We start from the raw sequence: 26221 nt of genomic DNA on the forward strand, positions 1-26221 counted from the left end.
GACAGAGACACTGGCTCTCTATAAAGGGAATAGGGACTCAGACACTGCCTCTCTATAAAGGGAATATGGACATAGACACTGGCTCTCTATAAAGGGAATAGGGACACAGACACTGGCTCTCTTTAAAGGGAATAGAGACACAGACACTGGCTCCCTCTCTAAAAGGAATAGGGACTCAGACACTGCCTCTCTATAAAGGGAATAGGGACTCAGACACTGCCTCTGTATAAAGGGAATAGGGACTCAGACACTGCCTCTCTATAGGGACACAGACACTGCCTCTATAAAGGGAATAGGGACTCAGACACTGCCTCTCTTTAAAGGGAATAGGGACTCAGACACTGCCTCTCTATAAAGGGAATAGGGACTCAGACACTGCCTCTCTATAGGGACTCAGACACTGCCTCTCTATAAAGGGAATAGGGACTCAGACACTGCCTCTCTATAAAGGGAATAGGGACACAGACACTGGCTCTCTATAAAGGGAATAGGGACACAGACACTGGCTCTCTATAGAGGGAATAGGGACACAGACACTGGCTCTCTATAAAGGGAATAGGGACATAGACACTCTCTCTATAAAGGAAATAGGGACTCAGACACTGCCTCTCTATAAAAGGAATAGGGACACAGACACTGGCTCTCTATAAGGGGAATAGGGACATAGACACTGGCTCTCTATAAAGGGAATAGGGACTCAGACACTGGCTCTCTATAAAAGGAATAGGGACTCAGACACTGCCTCTCTATAAAGGGAATAGAGACTCAGACACTGCCTCCCTATAAAGGGAATAGGGACTCAGACACTGGCTCTCTATAAATGGAATAGGGACTCAGACACTGGCTCTCTATAACGGGAATAGGGACTCAGACACTGCCTCTCTATAAAGGGAATAGGGACTCAGACACTGCCTCTCTATAAAGAGAATAGAGACAAAGACACTACCTCTCTATAAAGGGAATATTGACTCAGACACTTGCTCTCTATAAAGGGAATAGGGACTCAGACACTGGCTCTCTATAGGGACATAGACTCTGCCTCTCTATAAAGGGAATAGGGACACAGACACTGGCTCTCTATAAAGGGAATAGGGACATAGACACTGGCTCTCTATAGGGACACAGACACTCGCTCTCTATAAAGGGAATAGGGACTCAGACACTGGCTCTCTATAAAGGGAAAAGGGACTCAGACACTGCCTCTCTATAAATGGAATAGGGACTCAGACACTGGCTCTCTATAAAGGGAATAGGGACACAGACACTGGCTCTCTGTAGAGACACTGCCTCTCTATAAAGGGAATAGGGACAGAGACACTGGCTCTCTATAAAGGGAATAGGGACTCAGACACTGCCTCTCTATAAAGGGAATAGGGACTCAGACACTGCCTCTCTATAGGGACACAGACACTGCCTCTATAAAGGGAATAGGGACTCAGACACTGCCTATCTTTAAAGGGAATAGGGACTCAGACACTGCCTCTCTATAAAGGGAATAGGGACTCAGACACTGCCTCTCTATAGGGACTCAGACACTACCTCTCTATAAAGGGAATAGGGACTCAGACACTGCCTCTCTATAAAGGGAATAGGGACACAGACACTGGCTCTCTATAAAGGGAATAGGGACACAGACACTGGCTCTCTATAGAGGGAATAGGGACACAGACACTGGCTCTCTATAAAGGGAATAGGGACATAGACACTGTCTCTCTATAAAGGAAATAGGGACTCAGACACTGCCTCTCTATAAAAGGAATAGGGACACAGACACTGGCTCTCTATAAGGGGAATAGGGACATAGACACTGGCTCTCTATAAAGGGAATAGGGACTCAGACACTGGCTCTCTATAAAAGGAATAGGGACTCAGACACTGCCTCTCTATAAAGGGAATAGAGACTCAGACACTGCCTCCCTATAAAGGGAATAGGGACTCAGACACTGGCTCTCTATAAATGGAATAGGGACTCAGACACTGGCTCTCTATAACGGGAATAGGGACTCAGACACTGCCTCTCTATAAAGAGAATAGAGACAAAGACACTACCTCTCTATAAAGGGAATATTGACTCAGACACTGGCTCTCTATAAAGGGAATAGGGACTCAGACACTGGCTCTCTATAGGGACATAGACTCTGCCTCTCTATAAAGGGAATAGGGACACAGACACTGCCTCTCTATAAAGGGAATAGGGACTCAGACACTGGCTCTCTATAAAGGGAATAGGGACTCAGACACTGGCTCTCTATAAAGGGAATAGGGACTCAGACACTGCCTCTCTATAAAGGGAATAGGGACATAGACACTGGCTCTCTATTAAGGGAATAGGGACACAGACACTGGCTCTCTTTAAAGGGAATAGGGACACAGACACTGCCTCTCTATAAAGGGAATAGGGACTCAGACACTGGCTCTCTATAAAGGGAATAGAGACTCAGAAACTGCCTCTCTATAAAGCGAATAGGGACTCAGACACTGCCTCTCTGTAAAGGGAATAGGGACACAGATACTGGCTCTCTATAAAGGGAATAGGGACACAGACACTTGCTCTCTATAGGGACATAGACACTGCCTCTCTATAAAGGGAATAGAGACTCAGACACTGCCTCCCTATAAAGGGAATAGGGACTCAGACACTGGCTCTCTATAAATGGAATAGGGACTCAGACACTGGCTCCCTATAACGGGAATAGGGACTCAGACACTGCCTCTATAAAGGGAATAGGGACTCAGACACTGCCTCTCTATAAAGAGAATAGAGACAAAGACACTACCTCTCTATAAAGGGAATATTGACTCAGACACTGGCTCTCTATAAAGGGAATAGGGACTCAGACACTGGCTCTCTATAAAGGGAATAGGGACACAGACACTGGCTCCCTCTCTAAAAGGAATAGGGACTCAGACACTGCCTCTCTATAAAGGGAATAGTGACTCAGACACTGGCTCTCTATAAAGGGAATAGAGACTCAGAAACTGCCTCTCTATAAAGCGAATAGGGACTCAGACACTGCCTCTCTGTAAAGGGAATAGGGACACAGATACTGGCACTCTATAAAGGGAATAGGAACACAGACACTTGCTCTCTATAGGTACATAGACACTGCCTCTCTATAAAGGGAATAGGGACACAGACACTGGCTCTCTATAAAGGGAATAGAGACTCAGAAACTGCCTCTCTATAAAGCGAATAGGGACTCAGACACTGCCTCTCTGTAAAGGGAATAGGGACACAGACACTGGCTCTCTATAAAGGGAATAGGGACTCAGACACTGCCTCTCTATAAAGGGAATAGGGACACAGACACTGGCTCTCTATAAAGGGAATAGGGACTCAGACACTGCCTCTCTGTAAATGGAATAGGGACTCAGACACTGGCTCTATACGGACATAGACACTGCCTCTCTATAAAGGGTATAGGGACACAGACACTGGCTCTCTATAGGGACATAGACACTGCCTCTCTATAAAGGGAATGGGGACACAGACACTGGCTTTCTATAAGGGAATAGGGACTCAGACCCTGCCTCTCTATAAAGGGAATAGGGACTCAGACACTGGCTCTCAATAAATGGAATAGGGACTCAGACACTGGCTCTCTATAACGGGAATAGGGACTCAGACACTGCCTCTCTATAAAGGGAATAGAGACTCAGACACTGCCTCCCTATAAAGGGAATAGGGACTCAGACACTGGCTCTCTATAAATGGAATAGGGACTCAGACACTGGCTCTCTATAACGGGAATAGGGACTCAGACACTGCCTCTCTATAAAGGGAATAGAGACTCAGACACTGCCTCCCTATAAAGGGAATAGGGACTCAGACACTGGCTCTCTATAAATGGAATAGGGACTCAGACACTGGCTCTCTATAACGGGAATAGGGACTCAGACACTGCCTCTCTATAAAGGGAATAGGGACTCAGACACTGGCTCTCTATAAAGGGAATAGGGACACAGACACTGGCTCTCTATAAAGGGAATAGGGACTCAGACACTGGCTCTCTATAAAGGGAATAGGGACTCAGACACTGGCTCTCTATAGGGACATAGACTCTGCCTCTCTATAAAGGGAATAGGGACACAGACACTGGCTCTCTATAAAGGGAATAGGGACTCAGACACTGCCTCTCTATAAAGGGAATAGGGACTCAGACACTGGCTCTCTATAAAGGGAATAGGGACTCAGACACTGGCTCTCTATAAAGGGAATAGGGACTCAGACACTGCCTCTCTATAAAGGGAATAGGGACATAGACACTGGCTCTCTATTAAGGGAATAGGGACACAGACACTGGCTCTCTTTAAAGGGAATAGGGACACAGACACTGGCTCCCTCTCTAAAAGGAATAGGGACTCAGACACTGCCTCTCTATAAAGGGAATAGGGACTCAGACACTGGCTCTCTATAAAGGGAATAGGGACACAGACACTGGCTCTCTATAGGGACATAGACACTGCCTCTCTATAAAGGGAATAGGGACACAGACACTGGCTCTCTATAAAGGGAATAGGGACTCAGACACTGCCTCTCTATAAAGGGAATAGGGACTCAGACACTCTCTCTGTCTTGCTCTCCTCTATTTAAATACTGTCTCCCTCTCTCTGTCTCTCTCTCCTCTATTTAATACTGTCTCCCTCTCTCTGTCTCTCTCTCCTCTCTATTAAAATACTGTTTCCCTCTCTCTGAGCTCTGTCTCTCCTCTCTATTTAAATACTGTCTCCCTCTCTCTGTCTCTCTCTCCTCTATTTAAATACTGTCTCCCTCTCTCTGAGCTCTTTCTCTATTTAAATACTGTCTCCCTCTCTCTGAGCTCTGTCTCTATTTCAATACTGTCTCCCTCTCTCTGAGCTCTGTCTCTCTCTCTTCTCTCCAAGGAGCAGGCCCAGGACTACGAACAAGAAGCATAAAATCATCAATCCAAATCTCCATCCAACCAGCAGCACAATACCGACATTTATTCAAATAAAAAGGACAAATGCTGAAACTACTACAACAATACAAATCTAATCCTGTTGCAAAAAAAAGGACAAAATCCTACAAACAAGAATTCCACCTGAGAAAAATGTTGTTCCTTCTTCATAAAGATGAATCTTTTATGATAATCGATGCTATATTGTAAATGTCATGTTACTGCTGTAATGTGTAGTTGTTTCTTGAAGTGTAGAAGCCGCCAGCTGTCTCGAGTCTCGTTTCATTGATTCCCTCCCAATGGAACGAGACCCCGAAACCAGGCCTATGGCTTGTGACCATAGAAATACAATCCATAGAACAGGCCTCCCCATTCAAGATTGGACTCTATTTCTATGCTTGTGACTGTGTGTTTCTGTATTTATAAATGTGAGATAATAAAAGGTGTATTTTTCTCATCTTCCAACAACAACGTTGGGAGCAGAAGAAAACTATAAATCTGGTTGCAAACAGATATGACTACTACCAATAATATTCTCTAAGTGTGTACAATGCCTGTTTGTGGGTTCTCTTTTGAATTTACTTTTGGAGCAAGTTTTTATTTATTTAATGTTTTTCAAGTAAGAGTTTTATACATTGTCTCTTTATAGTTGCTTGTGAAATCATTCCGGTGGAACTATCTGTTAGAAATGGACAAACTACATGTTTGTGTGTTTGTGTGTTTGTGTGTACTGAAGATTTTAACAAGTTAAAGTCAGTATATTACGTCTTGAAATCATAATGGTTGTCAGATCAATATGTGCTTTAAAGTGCAGGACTTGTCAATATAAAGGTTTATGTGTCAAAGCAGACAAACTAACACACCTTCTGTAAATAAAAAAGTGAGAAAAAAGAAACCAAGTGTTGGTTGTTCATTAGAATGTTCAAACCAGGAAGTTTACTACAGACCTTCTGAAACACACACACTGTCTGTCTGTCTGTCTGTCTGTCTGTCTGTCTGTCTGTCTGTCTGTCTGTCTGTCTGTCTGTCTGTCTGTCTGTCTGTCTGTCTGTCTGTCTGTCTGTCTGTCTGCCTGCCTGCCTGCCTGCCTGCCTGCCTGCCTGCCTGCCTGTCTGTCTCCCCATCCGTCTGTCTGTCGTGTCAGTCAGTCTCTCTCATACACAATCTTTGTCTCTCCATCCCTTTCTCCTTTTCTGTATGGTGTGACTCTGGACCAACAGAGTGTTTAGAATCTGCTGAGGTGGGCCCTGCCATAGCTGGGATGCCTGTGTAATCTAGGCTGTGTAGTGAGGTTTAGTCTGGTTAATCCAACCGGAACATTCAGTCGCCCCAGGCCACTAACAGAGGGTATTAAACCTCCCCCTCTCTGCACCATTGCTCTCTGTACTGCCCCTCTCTAACCCGCTCTACTATACCACTGCTGCTGTCCGGACCAGAACCAGAGGACCAGTGCCTCCAAGGAGACAGAGGACAGAGGACCAGAGAGACAGAGATAGAAAAACATCATGGCCTCTTTTAAGAAATCTTTTGAAGGTCTGAAAGGCTCCACTCAATCAGCAGCCAAGGGAGTCACAGAGCATGCAGGTAATGGTGTGACACTAGAGCTGTTAGCTTCGTTAGACGGTGTCGGAGAACTTAACTTTAAGGGATGTCAACTATCTCCTTCTGCTGTGCAGGAAATTAGATAAATACCATTGAACAGTTACCTCGTTAACTTGATCGATTTGCTTGATGTTTCGAACTGGGTGACCCAGGAAATAGATCTCTCGTCATAACCTCTAAAGTTCAACAGGTTGTCTGGATGATATTCATTATCTCTGTCTCAAGTCAGTGAATACAAAAAAACATTACGTTATAATTGCCTTATAAAGTCTTGAAATCATCTATCTTTTAATCTGTGAAGGATTTATTTTGTATATCATTCCTCCTGAGATAGAAAATTCCACTTGATACAGCAGTCTGTGAAAATCCTACTTGATACAGCAGTCTGAAAATTCTACTTGATACAGCAGTCTGTGAAAATTGTACTTGATACAGCAGTCTGTGAAAATCCTACTTGATACAGCAGTCTGTGAAAATCCAACTTGATACAGCAGGGTGTGAAATTTCTATTCTGAGTGGAAAGAACAATAATTATTTCACTAAACCCCTAGCTAATGTTCAGTCTTGTTGAAGGAGAATGTTGAGTAACACTGTTTGAAACATACCGGCATAACTGCTTAAAACAGTCATAACCTGTCATGTCATGACAGCTGACAGCACTTGTCATAACCTGTTATAACATAGTTACTGTGTTGTGTTCAGTCCAGGCAGCTCAGGAAACTGTACAGCAGGTGGCAGAGTCCTCCAAGGAAACAACCGACATAGGTACAGTACACACACACACACACACACACACACACACACACACACACACACACACACACACACACACACACACACACGCGCGCGCGAGGACACAAATGTCTGATTCTCTCTCTCTCTGTCTCTCTCTCCGTCTGTGTCTCTGTCTCTCTTTGTCTCTCTCTCTGTCTGTCTCTCTCTGTCTGTCTCTCTCTGTCTCTCTCTCTCTCTGTCTCTCTCTGTCTCTCTCTCTCTGTCTGTCTCTCTCTGTCTGTCTCTCTCTGTCTGTCTCTCTCTGTCTGTCTCTCTGTCTGTCTCTCTGTCTGTCTCTTTCTCTCTAGCGGCCACAGAGGCCAGCCGACAGACACATGTGGTCATCGGAACGGCAGCAGACAAGGCAACCGACACCATCAAGCAGTTTGGACAGAAGCTGGAGACTAAATGATCCCTCCAGCCTTTCCTTTACAGAGGGAAATCGTCATAAGTGGCACCCTATCCTGCACTACCTTTGACTACCTGTTGAAAGTAGTGCACCACTAAGGGAATAGGGTGCTATTTAAGACAAATCCTTACACCAGAATAATGTAAAAAAATCGTACACAACGCAGAACAAACATTCCACACTGAAAGATGGTCTTGGAATCGTTTCCAAACGGCTTCTTTTCCACAATGTGACGCTTTCTTTTTGTTTTTCTACTGTTTCATTTTATCTGATTATTTTTTACCAAAGATAATAAAGACATGACTTCTCTTGAATCAGAGATATTCACCTTTCACAGGAACCTCACGCAAAGACTAGCTACTGTACCTGTACAGTAATGAACAGAGCTACCATAGCAAGGGTGTCTACAGTAACACATACTGTACGCTACCAAACACAACACTCAGGGGACGTACAGAGCCTTCAGAGAGTATTCACAACCGTTCACTTATTCAACATGTTGTTGTGTTTCAGCATTCATTTTAATTTGATTAAATTGAGATTTTGTGTCACAATAAAAACACAATAAAACACAATACCCCATAATGTCAACATGGACTTATGTTTTTTTTACATTTTTTTTTTAACAAATTAATTAAAAATGAAAAGCTGAAATTGTTTTGAGTCAATAAGTATTCAATCCCTTTGTTATGACAAGCCTAAATATGTTCAGGAGTAAAAATGTACTTAACAAGTCACATAATAAATTGCATGGACTCACTCTTTGTGCAATATTAGTGTTTAACATGATTTTTGAATGACTACCTCATCTCTGTACCCCACACATACAATTATCTGTAAGGTCCCTCAGTCGAGCAGTGAATTTCAAACAGATTCAACCACAAAGACCAGGGAGGTTTTCCAATGCCTCTGCAAAGAAGGGCACTTATTGATAGATGCATAAAACATTTTAAAAAAGCAGACATTGAATAACCCTTTCAGTATGATGAAGTTATAAATTATACTTTGGATGCTGCATCAATACACCCAGATGCAGGTGTCCTTCCTAACTCAGTTACCGGAGAGGAAGGAAACCACTCAGGGAAGGGTGACCTTTAAAACAGTTACAGAGTTGAATGGCTGTGATAGGAGAAAACAACGTTGTAGTGACTCCACAATACTAATTTAAATGAGAGAGTGAAAAGAAGGAAGCCTGTACAGAATTTAAAAAAAATCCAAAACATGCATCCTGTTTGCAACAAGACGCTAAAGTAAAACTGCAAAACATTTTACAAAGAAATGAACTTCATGTCCAGAATACAAAGCGTTATGTTTGGGGCAAACACAACACGTCACTGAGTACCACTCCATATTTTCAAGCATGGTGGTGGCTGCATCATGTTATGGGTATGCTTGTCATCGGCAACGACTAGGGAGATGTTTTAGGACAAAAATATATGAAATAGAGCTAAGCACAGGCATTTCATTTTCAATACATTTTCAAAAATTTCTAAAAACATTTTTTCACTTTTTCATTAAGGGATATCGTGTGTAAATAGGTGACAAAAAAATATATTAAATCAATTTTGAATTCAGACTGTAACACAAAAAAATGTCGAATAAGTCAAGGGGTATGAATACTTTCTGAAGGCACTGTATCTCACTACATTAAACACTTCACTTAATCAAATCAAATGTATTTATATAGCCCTTCTTACATCAGTTGATATCACAAAGTGCTGTACAGAAACCCAGCCTAAAACCCCAAACTTAATGCATTTATCATGCAAATAAACTGTTGACATTTTCAACAATTCAGAAAGGGACATACACAGTAATATATATATATATATACATCATTCTTCGCATGCTAAGTGTGTTTAATAGATGCACAATCATCACTATCAGCACTATCATCACTATCAGCACTATCATCACTATCAGCACTATCAGCACTATCATCACTATCATCATCCCTATCAGCACTATCATCATCCCTATCATCCCTATCAGCACTATCATCATCCCTATCAGCACTATCATCACTATCATCATCACTATCAGCACTATCAGCACTATCAGCACTATCAGCATTATCAGCACTATCATCATCCCTATCAGCACTATCATCACTATCATCATCACTATCAGGACTATCAGCACTATCAACACTATCATCATCATCATCATCATCACTATCAGCACTATCAGCACTATCTATCATCACTATCATCACTATCAGCACTATCATCACTATCAGCACTATCATCATCACTATCATCACTATCATCACTATCAGCACTATCATCACTATCAGCACTATCAGCACTATCATCACCAACAGCACTATCAGCACTATCAGCACTATCAGCACAATCAGCACTATCATCATCACTATCATCACTATCATCACTATCGGCACTATCATCACTATCAGCACTATCAGCACTATCAGCACTATCAGCACTATCATTACTATCATCACTATCAGCACTATGTTGACAGTCTTTTGGGCATCAGACTCCTGATGAGCATTTTATCTGAGTTGTTTACTTCATCGCTCCTCACACACACACACACACACACACACACACACACACACACACACACACACACACACACACACACACACACACACACACACACACACACACACACACACACACACACACACACACACACACACCTCCCTCCTATCACAGCACCGGTTGCTAAGCAACATAATTACGAGCACTGTGAGGCGGCCAGGGATTGGCTGAGGCCTTGGAAAGTGATATGGTGAGGATTCTGCCTGTGGAACATTGGAACATGGTGTTCCGGGCCAAGCTTATGGCTCCAAAGAAACGGTTCTGCTGCCTACACAATGTATTGATGCCTGTAGAAATGAAAAAAGCTTGGCTTAGTTCTTATTGGTAAACCTTAGCTGTTTTATATGTGCACACTTCCAGAAAGAAAATACTAGAGGATGCAGGAACAATAAAAAATTAAATGCTGCCTATACAATTTATTGATGCCTATAACAATAATAAAGCTTGGTGGATTAGTTCTTATTGGTAAAGCTTAGATTAATTTATCAAGATGGTCTTGGCTCCTGGACTCCATGTCCGCACATTTCAAGGCTGCATTGAGACAATGACTTATCAGTGACCCAAGCCCTGCTCAGATAATCCCTACCATTGTGTCACTAAGTTGTCTTAGTGCTACAGTAAATGTACATTGTCCCAGGGGCGTTGGCAGTCGTAACGTAAATAACCTAATGTATGTCCCTCTAACCCCCCCCGAATGCCTCTGTTAATCCTATAGCTATTGTATGCTGTAATCATGTGCCTATGAACCAGAGTTATGCTGTTAGCACTGAGGTGGTGTGCCCTGGTAGGAAGTCCTTCCACTGTGTGATGCTCACCCTGCACTGTCGGCTCAAATATAAATAAATATCCCAGTCATGTCTGCTGCTGATAAACCGCTCAGTGAAACAATCACAACAATCAAACATCCAAGAAAAGTGGTAAAAATAGCCCACGTTAACATATGTAGCCAAGGAAACAAGGTTCATGAAACTGATAACTTGCTAGTAACAGATGACATTCATATACGGACAATCTCTGAAACTCACTTAGATAATACCTTTGATGATACAGTGGTAGCAAGACATGGTTTTAACATCTGCAGAAGAGACAGGATTGTGTGGGTGTTGCTGTGTATATTCCTGTAAAGCTTAGAGACGATCTAATGTTAAATACTGTTGAAGTAATATGTCTACAGGTCCATCTGCCTCACCTAAAGCCCATTCTGGTGGGAAGCTGCTATAGATCACCAAGTGCTAACAGTCAGTATCTGGATAATGTGTGTGAAATGCTTGATAATGTATGTGATCTACCAGGGTAGTTACAAACAGCACAGGAATTAAATCCTTCACATACTGTCTATTGATCAAATCTTTACTAATGCTGCAGAAATCTGCTCTAAAGCCGTATCCAAATCCATTGGATGCTTTGTATGCATCTCCACACACAGAGACGCATATGAAACTCCCTCGCCCTCTATTTGGCAAATCTGACCATAATTCTATCCTCCTGATTCCTGCTTACAAGCAAAAACTAAAGCAGGAAGTGCAAGTGACTCGCTCAATACGGAAGTGGTCAGATGACACGGATGCTAAGCTACAGAACTGTTTTGCTAGCACAGACTAGAATATGTTCCGGGATTCAGCCAATGGCATTGAGAAGTACACCACCTCAGTCACTGGCTTCATCAATAAGTGCATCGATGATGTCATCCCCACAGTGAACGTACGTACAAATCCCAACCAGAAACCATGGATTACAGGCAACATCCGCATCGTGCTAAAGGCTAGAGCAGCCTCTTTCAAGGAGCAGGACACTAATCCGGACGCTTAGAAGAAATCCCGCTATGCCCTCAGACGAGCTCTCAGACGTACCTGTGCCCAAGGAAGCGAAGGTAACATTGATGATTACCGCCCCGTAGCACTCACTTCTGTAGCCATGAAGTGCTTTGAAAGGCTGGTCATGGCTCACATCAACAGCATCCTCTCAGATACCCTAGACCCACTCCAATTCTCATACCGCCCAAACAGATCCACAGATGACACAATCTCAATCGTACTCCACAATGCCCTTTCCCACCTGGACAAAAGGAACACCTATGTGAGAATGCGTTTAACACCATAGTGCCCACAAAGCTCATCACTTAGCGAAGGACCCTGGAACTAAACACCTCCCTCTGCAACTGTATCTTGGACTTCCTGACGGGCTGACCCCAGGTGGTAAGGGTAGGTAGGCAACAACACATCTGCTACGCTGATCCTCAACACTGGGGCCCATCAGGGGTGCATGCTTAGTCCCCTCCTGTACTCCTTGTTCACCCCTGACTGCGTGGGCAAGCACGACTCCAACACCATCATTACGTTTGCTGACGACACCCTAACCGACAACGATGAGACAACCTATAGGGAGGAGGTCAGAGACCTGGCAGTGTGGTGCCAGGACAACAACCTCTCCCTCAATGTGATAAAGACAAAGGAGCTGATCGTGGACTACAGGGAAAGGCAGGCCGAACAGGCCCCATTAACATTGACGGGGCTATAGTGGAGCAGGTCGTTGGTGATGTCTACATCACCAACAAACTATCATGGTCCTAACACACCAAGACAGTTGTGAAGAGGGCACGACAACACCTTTTTCCCCTCAGGAGACTGAAAAGATTTGGCATGGGTCCCCAGATCCTATAAAAGTTCTACAGCTGCACCATCGAGAGCATCCTGACCGGTTGCATCACCGCATGGTATGGTAACCGCTCGGCATCTGACCCGAAAGGCGCTACAGAGGGTAGTGCGTACGGCCCAGTACATCACTGGGGCCAAGCTTCCTGCCATCCAGGAACTACAGTTGAAGTCGGAAGTTTACATACACTTAGGTTGGAGTCATTAAAACTAGTTTTTCAACCACTCCACAAATTTCTTGTTAAAACCTGTTGGGGCTAGGGGACAGTATTTGCACGGCCGGATAAAAAACGTACCCGATTTAAACTGGTTACTACTCTTGCCCAGAAACGAGAATATGCATATAATTAGTAAATGGCTGTGTGATTATTTTTGGCAGGGTACTCTCCTGACATAATCTAATGTTTTGCTTTCGCTGTAAGGCCTTTTTGAAATCGGACAGTGTGGTTAGATTAAAATAATTGTTATGTATTTTGTGAACGTTAAGAATTATAGATACAGAACTCCTTTATGCAATCGCTGTGTCAGATTTTAAAATAGCTTTTCGGCGAAAGCACATTTTGCAATATTCTGAGTAGATAGCCCGGCCATCACGGCTAGCTAATTTGACACCCACCAAGTTTGGCCCTCACCAAACTCAGATTTACTATAAGAAAAATTGTATTACCTTTGCTGTTCTTCGTCAGAATACACTACCAGGACTTCTACTTCAACAACAAATGTTGTTTTGGTTCGAAATAATCCATAGTTATATCCAAATACCTCCGTTTTGTTTGTGCGTTCAGGTCAGTATCCGAAGGGTGACGCGCAAGCGCATTTCGTGACAAAAAATGTCAAAATATTCCATGACCGTACTTCGAAGCATGTCAAACGCTGTTTAAAATCAGTTTTTATGCTATTTTTCTCGTAAAATAGCGATAATATTCCAACCGGGCGACGTTGTATTCGTTCAAAGACTGAAAGAAAAACATGGAGTCCTCTCGTGGACGCGCACTCCAATGTCATTGTTCCCTGCCTGACCACTCACAAAAACTCCTGCTGTTTTTCGCCCAGAGACTGCAGAGATGTCATTCCACTTTCTGGCGCCTTCTGAGAGCCGATGGAGAGCCTTAGAAAATGTCACGTTACAGCAGAGATGCTGTATTTTTGATAGAGATCCCACAGAAGGAAAACAAATTGTCAGACAGGGCACATCCTGTATGGAATCTTCTCAGGTTTTGGCCTGCCATATGAGTTCTGTTATACTCACAGACACCATTCAAACAGTTTTAGAAACTTTAGAGTGTTTTCTATCCAGAGCTACTAATTATATGCATATTCTAGTTTCTGGGCAGGAGTAATAACCAGATTAAATTGGGTACGTTTTTTATCCGGCCGTGAAAATACTGCCCCCTATCCATAACAAGTTAACAAGAGTCTTGTCTTTTAATCGCCATGCGATTCCACTGGCTGTTGACTAGGTGGGACGCAAACGCCCCACCTTGCCCAGGGAGGTTAACAAACTATTGTTTTGGCAAGTCGGTTAGGATGTCTACTTTGTGCATGACACAAGTAATTTTTCCAACAATTGTTTACAGACAGATTATTTTACTTATAATTCTCCGTATCACAATTCCAGTGGGTCAGAAGTTTACATTTCTGGAAATTCCAGAAAACTATGTCATGGCTTTTGAAGCTTCTGATAGGCTAATTGACATCATTTCAGTCAATTGGAGGTGTACCTGTGGATGTATTTCAAGGCCTCAGTACCTCTTTGCTTGACATCATGGGAAAATCAAAAGAAATCAGCCAAGACCTCCACAAAATTGTAGACCTCCACAAGTCTGGTTCATCCTTGGGAGCAATTTCCAAATGCTTGAAGGTGCCACGTCCATCTGTACAAACAATAGTACGTCTAGTTTAAACACCGTGGGACCACGCGGCCATCATACCGCTCAGGAAGGAGACGCGTTCTGTCTCCTAGAGATGAACGTGCTTTGGTGCGAAAAGTGCAAATCAATCCCAGAACAACAGAAAATGACCTTGTGAAGATGCTGGTGGAAACGGGTACAAAAGTATTTTTATCCACAGTAAAACAAGTCCATATCGACATAACCTGAAAGGCCGCTCACCAAGGAAGAAGCCACTGCTCCAAAACTGCCATAAAAAAGACAGACTACAGTTTGCAACTGCACATGGGGACAAAGATTGTACTTTTTGGAGAAATGCCCTCTGGTCTGATGAAACAAAAATGGAACTGTTTGGCCATAATGACCATCATTATGTTGGGAGGAAAAAGGGGGCGGCTTGCAGGCCGAAGAACACCATCCCAACCGTGAAGCACGGGGGTGGTAGCATCATGTTGTGGGGGTGCTTTGCTGAAGGAGGGACTGGTGCATTTCACAAAATAAATGGCATCATGAGGAAAGAAAATTATGTGGATATATTGAAGCAACATCTCAAGACATCAGTCAGGTAGTTAAATCTTGGTCGCAAATGGGTCTTCCAAATGGACAATGACCCCAAGCATATTTCCAATACATATGTACTGTACATACATACGTACAGTACATACATACATACATACATACATACATACATACATCAGCCCTAATGCCTGTGTGTGTGTGTGTGTGTGTGTGTGTGTGTGTGTGTGTGTGTGTGTGTGTGTGTGTGTGTGTGTGTGTGTGTGTGTGTGTTCCTGTGTGTGTGTGTGTGTGTGTGTGTGTGTGTAGTCGCATTCCTGTGTGGGTGTGTGTGTGTGTAGTCGCATTCCTGTGTGGGTGTGTGTCTAGCGTGTGTGTGTCCATCCAGCTGTTGTGATTATTTCTCTCCAAGAAGGTGGGATTGAAGAACGTGGGTGAATTATAGCACACGGTGGACAGGATGCAGGGTTGCTTGGCTATTGGGCTAGCGTCATCAACGGGGTCTCCTTGGCTACGGTTTCCTCACAGTGTTTATATATATATATACACACACACACACACATGCGTGCATGTACACACAAGCAAGCACACACGCATGATCATGCATTCATATATACACACACACACATACAGTACATACATACTATACATACATACATACATACAGTACTGTATTGTACGTACATGTATGCATACATACATCTGTACTGTACTGTACATACATACAGTACATACATCTGTACTGTACATACCTACAGTACTGTACTGTACATACATGCATGCATGCATACATACATCTGTACTGTACATACATACAGTACATACATCTGTACTGTACATACATACAGTACTGTACTGTACATACAGTGCCTTGCGAAAGTATTCGGCCACCTTGAACTTTTCGACCTTTTGCCACATTTCAGGCTTCAAACATAAAGATATAAAACTGTAATTTTTTGTGAAGAATCAACAACAAGTGGGACACAATCATGAAGTGGAACGAAATTTATTGGGTATTTCAAACTTTTTTAACAAATAAAAAACTGAAAAATTGGGCGTGCAAAATTATTCAGCCCCTTTACTTTCAGTGCAGCAAACTCTCTCCAGAAGTTCAGTGAGGATCTCTGAATGATCCAATGTTGACCTAAATGACTAATGATGATAAATAGAATCCACCTGTGTGTAATCAAGTCTCCGTATAAATGCACCTGCTCTGTGATAGTCTCAGAGGTCCGTTTAAAGCGCAGAGAGCATCATGAAGAAAAAGGAACACACCAGGCAGGTCCGAGATACTGTTGTGGAGAAGTTTAAAGCCGGATTTGGATACAAAACGATTTCCCAAGCTTTAACATCCCAAGGAGCACTGTGCAAGAGATAATATTGAAATGGAAGGAGTATCAGACCACTGCAAATCTACGAAGACCCGGCCGTCCCTCTAAACTTTCAGCTCATACAAGGAGAAGACTGATCAGAGATGCAGCCAAGAGGCCCATGACCACTCTGGATGAACTGCAGAGATCTACAGCTGAGGTGGGAGACTCTGTCCATAGGACAACAATCAGTGGTATACTGCACAAATCTGGCCTTTATGGAAGAGTGGCAAGAAGAAAGCCATTTCTTAAAGATATCCATAAAAAGTGTCGTTTAAATTTTGCCACTAGCCACCTGGGAGACACACCAAACATGTGGAAGAAGGTGCTCTGGTCAGATGAAACCAAAATCAAACTTTTTGGCAACAATGCAAAACGTTATGTTTGGCGTAAAAGCAACACAGCTCATCACCCTGAACACACCATCCCCACTGTCAAACATGGTGGTGGCAGCATCATGGTTTGGGCCTGCTTTTCTTCAGCAGGGGCAGGGAAGATGGTTAAAATTGATGGGAAGATGGATGGAGCCAAATACAGGACCATTCTGGAAGAAAACCTGATGGAGTCTGCAAAAGACCTGAGACTAGGACGGAGATTTGTCTTCCAACAAGACAATGATCCGAAACATAAAGCAAAATCTACAATGGAATGGTTCACAAATAAACATATCCAGGTGTTAGAATGGCCAAGTCAAAGTCCAGACCTGAATCCAATCGAGAATCTGTGGAAAGAACTGAAAACTGCTGTTCACAAACGCTCTCCATCCAACCTCACTGAGCTCGAGCTGTTTTGCAAGGAGGAATGGGCAAAAATTTCAGTCTCTCGATGTGCAAAACTGATAGAGACATACCCCAAGCGACTTACAGCTGTAATCGCAGCAAAAGGTGGCGCTACAAAGTATTAACTTAAGGGGGCTGAATAATTTTGCACGGCCAATTTTTCAGTTTTTTATTTGTTAAAAAGGTTTGAAATATCCAATAAATTTCGTTCCACTTCATAATTGTGTCCCACTTGTTGTTGATTCTTCACAAAAAATTACAGTTTTATATCTTTATGTTTGAAGCCTGAAATGTGGCAAAAGGTCGAAAAGTTCAAGGGGGCCGAATACTTTCGCAAGGCACTGTACATGCATGCATGCATACATACATCTGTACTGTACTGTACATACATACATACATACATACATACATACATACATACTGTACATACATACATACTGTACTGTTACTGTACTGTACTGTACTGTACTGCATACATACATACATACATACATACATACATACATACATACATACATACATAGATGATGTAACTTTCTTTTCTTGCATTTCTTTGTAATATAGCCCAGTCACGACGAAAGCCATGGCGTTGCTATGAGAACAGAGGTTTAATGACTATCATTTGCTGTTGATGAGGAAGAGAACTGCTCTCTCGTCGTTACCTTTAAACTCACTTCACGCCAGAACGTAGAACACTGGTTTCCAGGGAAACTGGCTGTCAGAACATTTTCAATACAACACACTAACACTCACAGCAGATAACAAGGAGAGCTGCCTGCCTGCCTTCCTCTTGCCTGCCTGCCTCCCTCTTGCCTGCCTGCCTCCCTCCCTCTTGCCTGCCTGCCTGCCAAACAGAGAAACAGATCCTTCTGGAACCACAAACTCTAGCTCACCGCAATCAGAATCTATGAACAACACACAGGAGAGGGAGAGATAGGTAGCTTGATTCGCAGAGATGAGATGTGGCTGTTATAGGAGACCTGGACTGTGGACCATGGGAAGAGTCCTCTCACTGTTGGACTGCTGAGGTATGTATCAGATGTAGGCTACTGAGATTCCACTGTGTTGTGATTCCAGCGTCATATTTTCCGAGGATAAATGTTCATGTTTCCTCTCATGTGCATGTTGATCTCTATTCTTATCCGTATTGACTCTGAGGTTCTGGGTTTTATGATATCTGAGTACTTTTCTTCGCATGTCTCAAAGAATGATGCGTTATGTAGGAGGTTTATGAAATGTAGATGTCAACTAAGATTGGAATCATAAAGACGTCTAGGTTGTTTTTTGAAGATACAATAAAGATTTGAGACATCATTCCTATCAAAAATGCATGTGTATTCTCACCAAATTCTAGCCTATTGTGAAGAGCTGTATCTGACGATAATAAGTACATGTGTTTTAATGTTTGTCATTTAGAACAAAAAAACTATTCCAGATACCTTCAGTCTCTGTATCTTTGATGCAGCTTGTTTGGCAAGAAATATTCCCACGTGTAAATACCAATGTAATCATATTACAGATTACATATTAAAAGGAAATTCAGAATCACTATAACAAGGAACCGTAACGTTATGACTATGACTACTGTCCCCTGAAGGAGGGAAATTAGGTAAAATGACTAAAACAGTAGTTATAGTCGTTTTACCTCATTCCCTCCGGCAGATAACAGTAAATACAGTCATTTTACCTCATTCCCTCCTGCAGGTAACAGTAGTTATAGTCATTTTACCTCATAACCCTCCTGCAGGTAACAGTAAATACAGTCGTTTTACCTCATTCCCTCCTGCAGGTAACAGTAGTTATAGTCATTTTACCTCATAACCCTCCTGCAGGTAGCAGTAAATACAGTCGTTTTACCTCATACCCTCCTGCAGGTAACAGTACTTATAGTCATTTAACCTCAATACCCTCCTGCACGGAACACTAGTTATTGTCGTTTTACCTCATAGCCCTCCTGCAGGGAACAGTTGTTATAGTCATTTTACCTCATAACCCTCCTGCAGGTAACATTGGTTATAGTTGTTTTACCTCATAACCCTCCTGCACAGAACACTAGTTATTGTCGTTTTACCTCATACCCTCCTGTAGGGAACAGTAGTTACAGTCATAATGTTACGTTCCATTTTGGTCAGTCAGGGAGATAGCCTCCACAATCCAGTGGGAGGGATGCTGCTTAGAGAGTGCCCTGCCGTAAACTGGATTAGTAAAACAGGCAAAAAGTTGGTCACATAACATTCGGAGGTAAACCTCTAGCCATCAGATTGGCCCTCTTAGGGGCCAGGCCCATAGGAACCAAATCTCTGGCCTCGCTTGCCAAACCTGCCCGTCTGCCTGGGACAATAGGTTGCTGCGCAACAGGAGTTTCCAATGGTCCCCGCCAATGGTCCGCTAACCAAGGCTGCCTGGGCCAATGGGGAGCCACAAGAATCAATGGTAAACCTGCCCGTGCACCTAGGACAACAAGCCCTCCCGGTGCACCCCCTCTAACGGGGGCTAAATCAGTACCCCTGGCGGAAACATGTAAAGGAGGGTCTGAGGCCACTGGTGCGCGAGAGCTTCCATTCCCAACGGGCCATTCGGGTCCCTCATCGAGAAAAACAGTCAAAACTGTGAGCATTCTCGCGATGGGTAAAGATTTACTTTAGCACGGCCAAAAATGTCCCATACCTGGGAGAGCCTCCACTCTTGAGAGAGAGAGTCCCACCTGGATAAAAGATCAGCCTTCACTCCTGAGAGAGAGAGAATCCCACCTGGATAAAAGATCAGCCTTCACTCCTGAGAGAGAGAGAGTCCCACCTGGTTAAAAGATCAGCACCTGAGTTGAGGCATATATGAGTTGCCCAAAGTGAAAGCATGTGCTTACTGCTCCCCAGCAATAGGGAGTGAGCCAAGGTTAGGAGGGAAAGAAACAGTCTCTCCCCATCTGTTGACGCATGCCACCACTGACATATTGTCAGTTCTGACCTGCACAAGCCGGTCCAACAAAAACAGGGAGTAGCGCCTGAGAGCCAGATACTCCAGGTAATTGACATATAGTGCAATCCACAGCAGTGTCCCCGTCCCCCGTCCCCCGTCCCCCCGAATTGAGTTGGCCTTCATACAGCGCACCCCACCTTCAGGGGGATACGCCTGTCGGGATCACCTTGCAGGATACTACTCCGCCCATATGGAAGCCCCCTGACAATAGCAGAGGGTCCCACCACTAAGACATGGCACATATGCCTGACAGGGACACCCGAAGCATGGCCCATAGGTCTGACAGGGACACCCGAAGCATGGCCCATAGGTCTGACAGGGACACCCGAAGCGTGGCCCATAAGCCTGACAGAGCCACCTGAAGCACCCAGCTTAGTGCGCGAGATGCGTCCAGGTGAGTAGCTAGCATGCAGCGCTTGAATGTCCGTATCAACAGTAGCCCCTAGGAGAACGTCTTCATCACAGAATCCATCATCCCCAGTAGGTGTAGGCACTGGTGAAAACACACTTTGAAATGTGGCTAAGCAGAGCCGGGAACCCGGACACCCTCCATGGTGATAGAAAAGCATGATATGCAGTGAGTCTAGCTTGAACATCCCAAAATGTAATGCGTTAAGATGGAGTCTGACAGTTATTTTTCTGGTTTCCTAGAGACTGAATACAGGAACAGTAGCATGGATGTGTGTGACTCTGCTTGCCCTGCCTTTCACTCCGCCGCCACCAGCTAATTGCTTTAATAACAGCCGGCGGCTTTGTGAGCGTTCTGAGTTTGTAGACTCTGAGGTGCTTGTTGAGGGGTACGTAGGTCTAGAATAGGACGCAAAGTACCGTCCTTTTTCGTATCCAGGAATACCGTCTGTACCAGCATCCCCAGATCTTCAACATAGGAACTACTCGAATCGCCTGCTTCTGGAGACGGGAGGATATATGTCCTCCCTCAAAATAGGCAGTGAGGCCTCGGGAACAGTCGACTTGATGACGCTGCAGAAGCATGGGTGGACACACATCAAATTGTAGCTTGTACCCTGACGTCACGGTTCGCACGATCCAGGGTGACACTGCCCAGTGCGCGCCATTGGTCGGAGCTGACAGTGAGACGCCCTGAAGGGGAGGGGCGCCCCCTTGTGGACAGTGAACCAACATGTCACTCTCACCCTGTGGAGATTGATATACCTCTTGAACCCTGTGAAACCATGGATTGTGGGGTAATAGAGAGGGCAGCGATAAATCGTTCCTGTTCACAGGGAGGTGAAGAGCGGAATAATTGAAGGAATGAATCCTGAGGTGCAGATTTCATCGGCCTTGTCAAGAGGAATTGTAGATCCTTCAACTGAAGTCGCGAGAGTGCGACTCCCCGTAGTATGTTATACCAAAGTTGACTGACGGAAAGGGAACTTGAATCACATGCTTAGAGCTGAAAGGGAACTTGATTCACATGCTTAGAGCTGAAAGAGAACTTGAATCATATGCTTAGAGCGAAAGGGAACTTGATTCACATGCTTAGAGCTGAAAGAGAACTTGATTCACATGCTTAGAGCTGAAAGGGAACTTGATTCACATGCTTAGAGCTGAAAGGGAACTTGATTCACATGCTTAGAGCTGAAAGAGAACTTGATTCACATGCTTAGAGCTGAAAGGGAACTTGATTCACATGCTTAGAGCTGAAAGAGAACTTGATTCACATGCTTAGAGCTGAAAGAGAACTTGATTTACATGCTTAGAGCTGAAAGGGAACTTGATTCACATGCTTAGAGCTGAAAGGGAACTTGATTCACATGCCTTAAAGCTGATATTGTTTCTTGATTCACATGCTTAGAGCTGAAATGGTATCCGTAGAGCATCACTGTATTGCTGTAGATATTTCCTATATCACCTCTGTGTGCACGTAATCCTCTGATATCACCTCTGTGTACACAGGAACCTCTGACATCACACCTGTTTGCACAGGAACCTCTGACATCACCACTGCCCCTGAGGAGCCTCGTATGGATACCAGTCACCAGTCTGTCAATCAAGACTGTCAGCCAAAATCTCACGTGCACACTATGATTGGTGTAGGGGTGGATGGGGAGTCGTTGGAGCACGGAGACACAACTATCCTACCTGTCACAGCTATTAGAGCAGTGGACTCAGGTGATGTTGCTGTTCAGCTGGACTCACACCCTGTGGTGGAAAGCACTCAGATTACAGGGCGTGCTGAGTTTGAAACGCCCACTGTTCTAATACTCCCCTCAGTACAGGACCGTGCAACAGAGGAGGACTCCTACTTACCCCAAAAATATCTGAATAACCACCACCCAGAGTGGGAGGCTTCACACAGAGAATACTCTCTGGAGAAGGAGGAGGAGGAGAGAGAGAAAGTGGAGAAGAGAGGGAAAGAGGATGACAGAAAGAAAGATGGAGAGAGAGAGAAAGAGAAGGAGTTAGGTAAAGAGAAAGGGATAGATGAAAAGATAAATAAAGACAAAGAGAAAGAGAAAGAGACAGAGAAGGAGAGAGCGACTGAGACAGAGAAGGAGAGAGAGACAGAGAAGGAGAGAGAGACAGTGAGACAGCACATGCAGACCCAGGTTAGTCTGGAGGTGGTTCAGCACCACTCTGTAGCCACCAGCCCCATGACCCCACCCCAGGAGGCCGGCGCCGACGCCTTCCCCTTCCCAGCAGCCTCTAGGAGTCTGAAGGTGGTTCAGCACCACTCTGTAGCCACCAGCCCCATGACCCCACCCCAGGGGGCCGGTGCCGATGCCTTCCCCTTCCCAGCAGCCTCTAGGAGTCTGGAGGTGGTTCAGCACCACTCTGTAGCCACCAGCCCCATGACCCCACCCCAGGGGGCCGGCGCCGACGCCTTCCCCTTCCCAGCAGTCTGTAGGCCGGGGGCGGAGACTAATGACGCAGAGCTGCAGGTGGTGCACCAGGTGGAGTTCCGTTCTGTCGCCACTGAACCCATGACTCCAAAAATACCCAACAGCCCCATCATCCCCTCTGCCTTCCCAGAGCTCAGCAGGAGAGAAGGGGAGGAGAGGACGGAGGAGAGGAGAGAGAAAGAGGCGAGGGACGAGAGGGAAACTACAACTAAATGTGAGTCAGACCCTGTTGTAGCCCCGGTACTGAAATGTAGTGCTCCGAAAGAGGATGTGGCTGAAGAGACAAAGTCTCAGTCCAACATCCCTCCAGATAGCTCTGCTTTCTCAGATCCTCAGACTGACGGACTCTGTCACAACCATGCTGATGAACCAGAACCAGTGGAGGTTGAAAGGAGAGGGCGACATGGGGCGACTGGGGACGCTGTCGATCAAGAGATTACCATTCTGGTTACCCAGCATGGCAGCATCGGAGTTGTGGAACAAGAGGAGGAGGAAGAAGAAGAGGAGGAGAGAAAGGAGGAGGAGAGAAGGGAAGAGATGATGTCATTTATTCACTCTACTGAGCCTGAGGGGTCTGTGGAGGTAGACAACAGTGAGGGGGTGAAGATCTTTCCTCCGGTGCCCCAAAACAGCCTGGACGATGGGAGGAGTGACAACGTAGCTCAACCAGAAAGCACAGAGACTGTCATGAACCCCCACTCACACGGAAACAGACAGGAAGATTCTATCCCTCCTTCCGGTGAAGACATCCAAACAGAAACGAAGCAGATGACATCACCACAATCTCTGACTAAAAACAAGCACCCTGAACAAATAGGAGAGGAATCGAAGCTCTGCTTTAGTGAGGAGCAAACCAACCAGACAGAACAGCACAGCCTAGTGGACAGGAGTGGAACTCCTCAACCCAACCAGACAGAAAAGTGCAGCCTAGTGGACAGGAGTGGAACTCCTCAACCCAACCAGACAGAACAACGCAGCCTAGTGGACAGGAGTGGAACTCCTCAACCCAACCAGACAGAACAGCACAGCCTAGTGGACAGGAGTGGAACTCCTCAACCCAACCAGACAGAAAAGTGCAGCCTAGTGGACAGGAGTGGAACTCCTCAACCCAACCAGACAGAACAGTACAGCCTAGTGGACAGGAGTGGAACTCCTCAACCCAACCAAACAGAACAGCACAGCCTAGTGGACAGGAGTGGAACTCCTCAACCCAACCAGACAGAACAGCGCAGCCTGGTGGACAGGAGTGGAACTCCTCAACCCAACCAGACAGAACAACGCAGCCTAGTGGACAGGAGTGGAACTCCTCAACCCAACCAGACAGAACAACGCAGCCTAGTGGACAGGAGTGGAACTCCTCAACCCAACCAGACAGAACAGCACAGCCTAGTGGACAGGAGTGGAACTCCTCAACCCAACCAGACAGAACAGCGCAGCATAGTGGACAGGAGTGGAACTCACCAAACCAACCAGACAGAACAGCACCACTCTGAAGCCTCCAGCCCCATTACCCCACCCCAGGAGGTCGGCCCCAACGCCTTCCTCTTCCCAGCATCCTCTAGGTGTCTGGAGGTGGTCCAGTATCACTCTGTAGCCACCAGCCCCATGACCCCACCCCAGGGAGCCGGTGCCGACGCCTTCCTCTTCCCAGCATCCTCTAGAAGGACGGGGGCGGACACTAAGGACGCTGAGCTGCAGGTGGGCCAGCAGGTGGAGTTCCGTTCTGTCTCCACAGCACCCATGACTCCAAAAACAGCCCCCGCCACCCCCACAGCCTTCGTAGAGCTCAGCGAGAGAGAGGGGGAGGAGAAGAAAGAGGAGAGAGAGGGGGAGGAGAAGAAAGAGAAACGAGAGAGGGAGGAGAGTACAAAAGAGAAGAAGGAGGACAGAAGGGAAGAGAAATCTGAAGTGAACGTAAAAGAGGGTGAGGAGCAGACAAAGCAAGAGGAGAGGTCAGACGAGCCAGTGCAGGAGGTGAGGTGGGACGAGAGGGGGATGACGTGGGAGGTGTATGGAGCGGTGGTAGAGGTAGCCGTCCTGGGCTCAGCCATACAGAAACACCTGGAAAAGCAGGTTGAGAAGCTCAGGAAACATCCCTCTTCTGCCCTGCCTCCTCCCCTCAACCCAGCCACCATGCCTCTGCTCTCCACCCCTCCTCCCCTCAAGCCAGCCACCATGCCTCTGCCCTCCACCCCTCCTCCCCTCAACCCAGCCACCATGCCTCTGCCCTCCACCCCTCCTCCCCTCAACCCAGCCGGTATGCCTCTGCCCTCCACCCCTCCTCCCCTCAACCCAGCCACCATGCCTCTGCCCTCCACCCCTCCTCCCCTCAACCCAGCCGGCATGCCTCTGCCCTCCACCCCTCCTCCCCTTAACCCAGCCACCATGCCTCTGCCCTCCACCCCTCCTCCCCTAAACCCAGCCGGCATGCCTCTGCCCTCCACCCCTCCTCCCCTTAACCCAGCCACCATGCCTCTGCCCTCCACCCCTCCTCCCCTAAACCCAGCCACCTTGCCCCTGCCCTCCACCCCTCCGCCAGCCTCTGGGACCACCCTGGGGTTGTCAGGTAAAGTCTTGGCCTGGAAGAGAGGGGAACGGGAGGGGAAGAGAGGCAGGCACCGGAGGAACCCTTTCCGTTTGCTGTTGAAGAACATACAGCAGCCCAACTGTTGCTCCCGAGCTCATTCCACTGAGTGACACTGCAGGAACATCATCCATAGCCACCTTTCCTCACCCATTGGACTGAAGGCTAACTACACTAACACCCATTCCCTCCTTGCTAGTTCGTATCCCCTAGCTGACAAGGTAAAAAGATCTGTAATTCTTCCCTTTAGCAAGGCAGTTAACCCCCACAAGGCAGTAAACCCCCCACAGGGCAGTTAACCCCCCCACATGGTAGTTAATC

At 45.5% G+C, this 26221-nt stretch overlaps 3 protein-coding genes across 5 annotated transcripts in view; all 3 read left to right on the top strand.

Moving 5' to 3' along the window:
* Positions 1 to 5814, top strand: part of sncb (synuclein, beta) — a 201834-nt gene extending 196020 nt beyond the window's left edge. The window contains exon 6 of one of the 3 annotated variants that reach the window (XM_045723295.1): positions 4885 to 5814. In XM_045723295.1, the coding sequence (XP_045579251.1) occupies positions 4885 to 4917 (33 nt within the window). In that variant the 3' untranslated portion in view covers positions 4918 to 5814. The remainder of the gene's footprint in view (positions 1 to 4884) is intronic. The other 2 variants (XM_045723296.1, NM_001141659.2) reach the window with 2 other exon arrangements.
* A 398-nt stretch (positions 5815 to 6212) lies between these two features.
* On the top strand, positions 6213 to 8295 carry LOC123724133 (uncharacterized). Its single transcript, XM_074112226.1, has 3 exons — positions 6213 to 6503; positions 7224 to 7286; positions 7604 to 8295. Exons 1-3 carry the CDS (start codon positions 6425 to 6427, stop codon positions 7705 to 7707), a joined length of 246 nt encoding a protein of 81 aa, XP_073968327.1. The 5' UTR covers positions 6213 to 6424; the 3' UTR covers positions 7708 to 8295.
* Positions 8296 to 18174: 9879 nt separating this feature from the next.
* Positions 18175 to 26013, top strand: LOC106612311 (actin cytoskeleton-regulatory complex protein PAN1). Its single transcript, XM_045724999.1, has 2 exons — positions 18175 to 18504; positions 22370 to 26013. The coding sequence occupies exon 2, from the start codon at positions 22438 to 22440 to the stop codon at positions 26011 to 26013; it is 3576 nt and encodes a 1191-aa protein (XP_045580955.1). The 5' UTR covers positions 18175 to 18504; positions 22370 to 22437.
* Positions 26014 to 26221: the final 208 nt, after the last annotated feature.

Source organism: Salmo salar, chromosome ssa09 (assembly GCF_905237065.1).
Source record: "Salmo salar chromosome ssa09, Ssal_v3.1, whole genome shotgun sequence".
Taxonomy (NCBI): Eukaryota; Metazoa; Chordata; class Actinopteri; order Salmoniformes; family Salmonidae; genus Salmo; species Salmo salar.

Bases quoted from the DNA above. Each gene is read 5' to 3' on its own strand.
- LOC106612311 (XM_045724999.1), top strand. From the start codon at position 22,438: ATGGATACCAGTCACCAGTCTGTCAATCAAGACTGTCAGCCAAAATCT.
- LOC123724133 (XM_074112226.1), top strand. From the start codon at position 6,425: ATGGCCTCTTTTAAGAAATCTTTTGAAGGTCTGAAAGGCTCCACTCAA. The intron at 6,504-7,223 runs GTAATGGTGTGA...TGTTGTGTTCAG, and splicing joins GGGAGTCACAGAGCATGCAG to TCCAGGCAGCTCAGGAAACT. The intron at 7,287-7,603 runs GTACAGTACACA...CTTTCTCTCTAG, and splicing joins CAAGGAAACAACCGACATAG to CGGCCACAGAGGCCAGCCGA.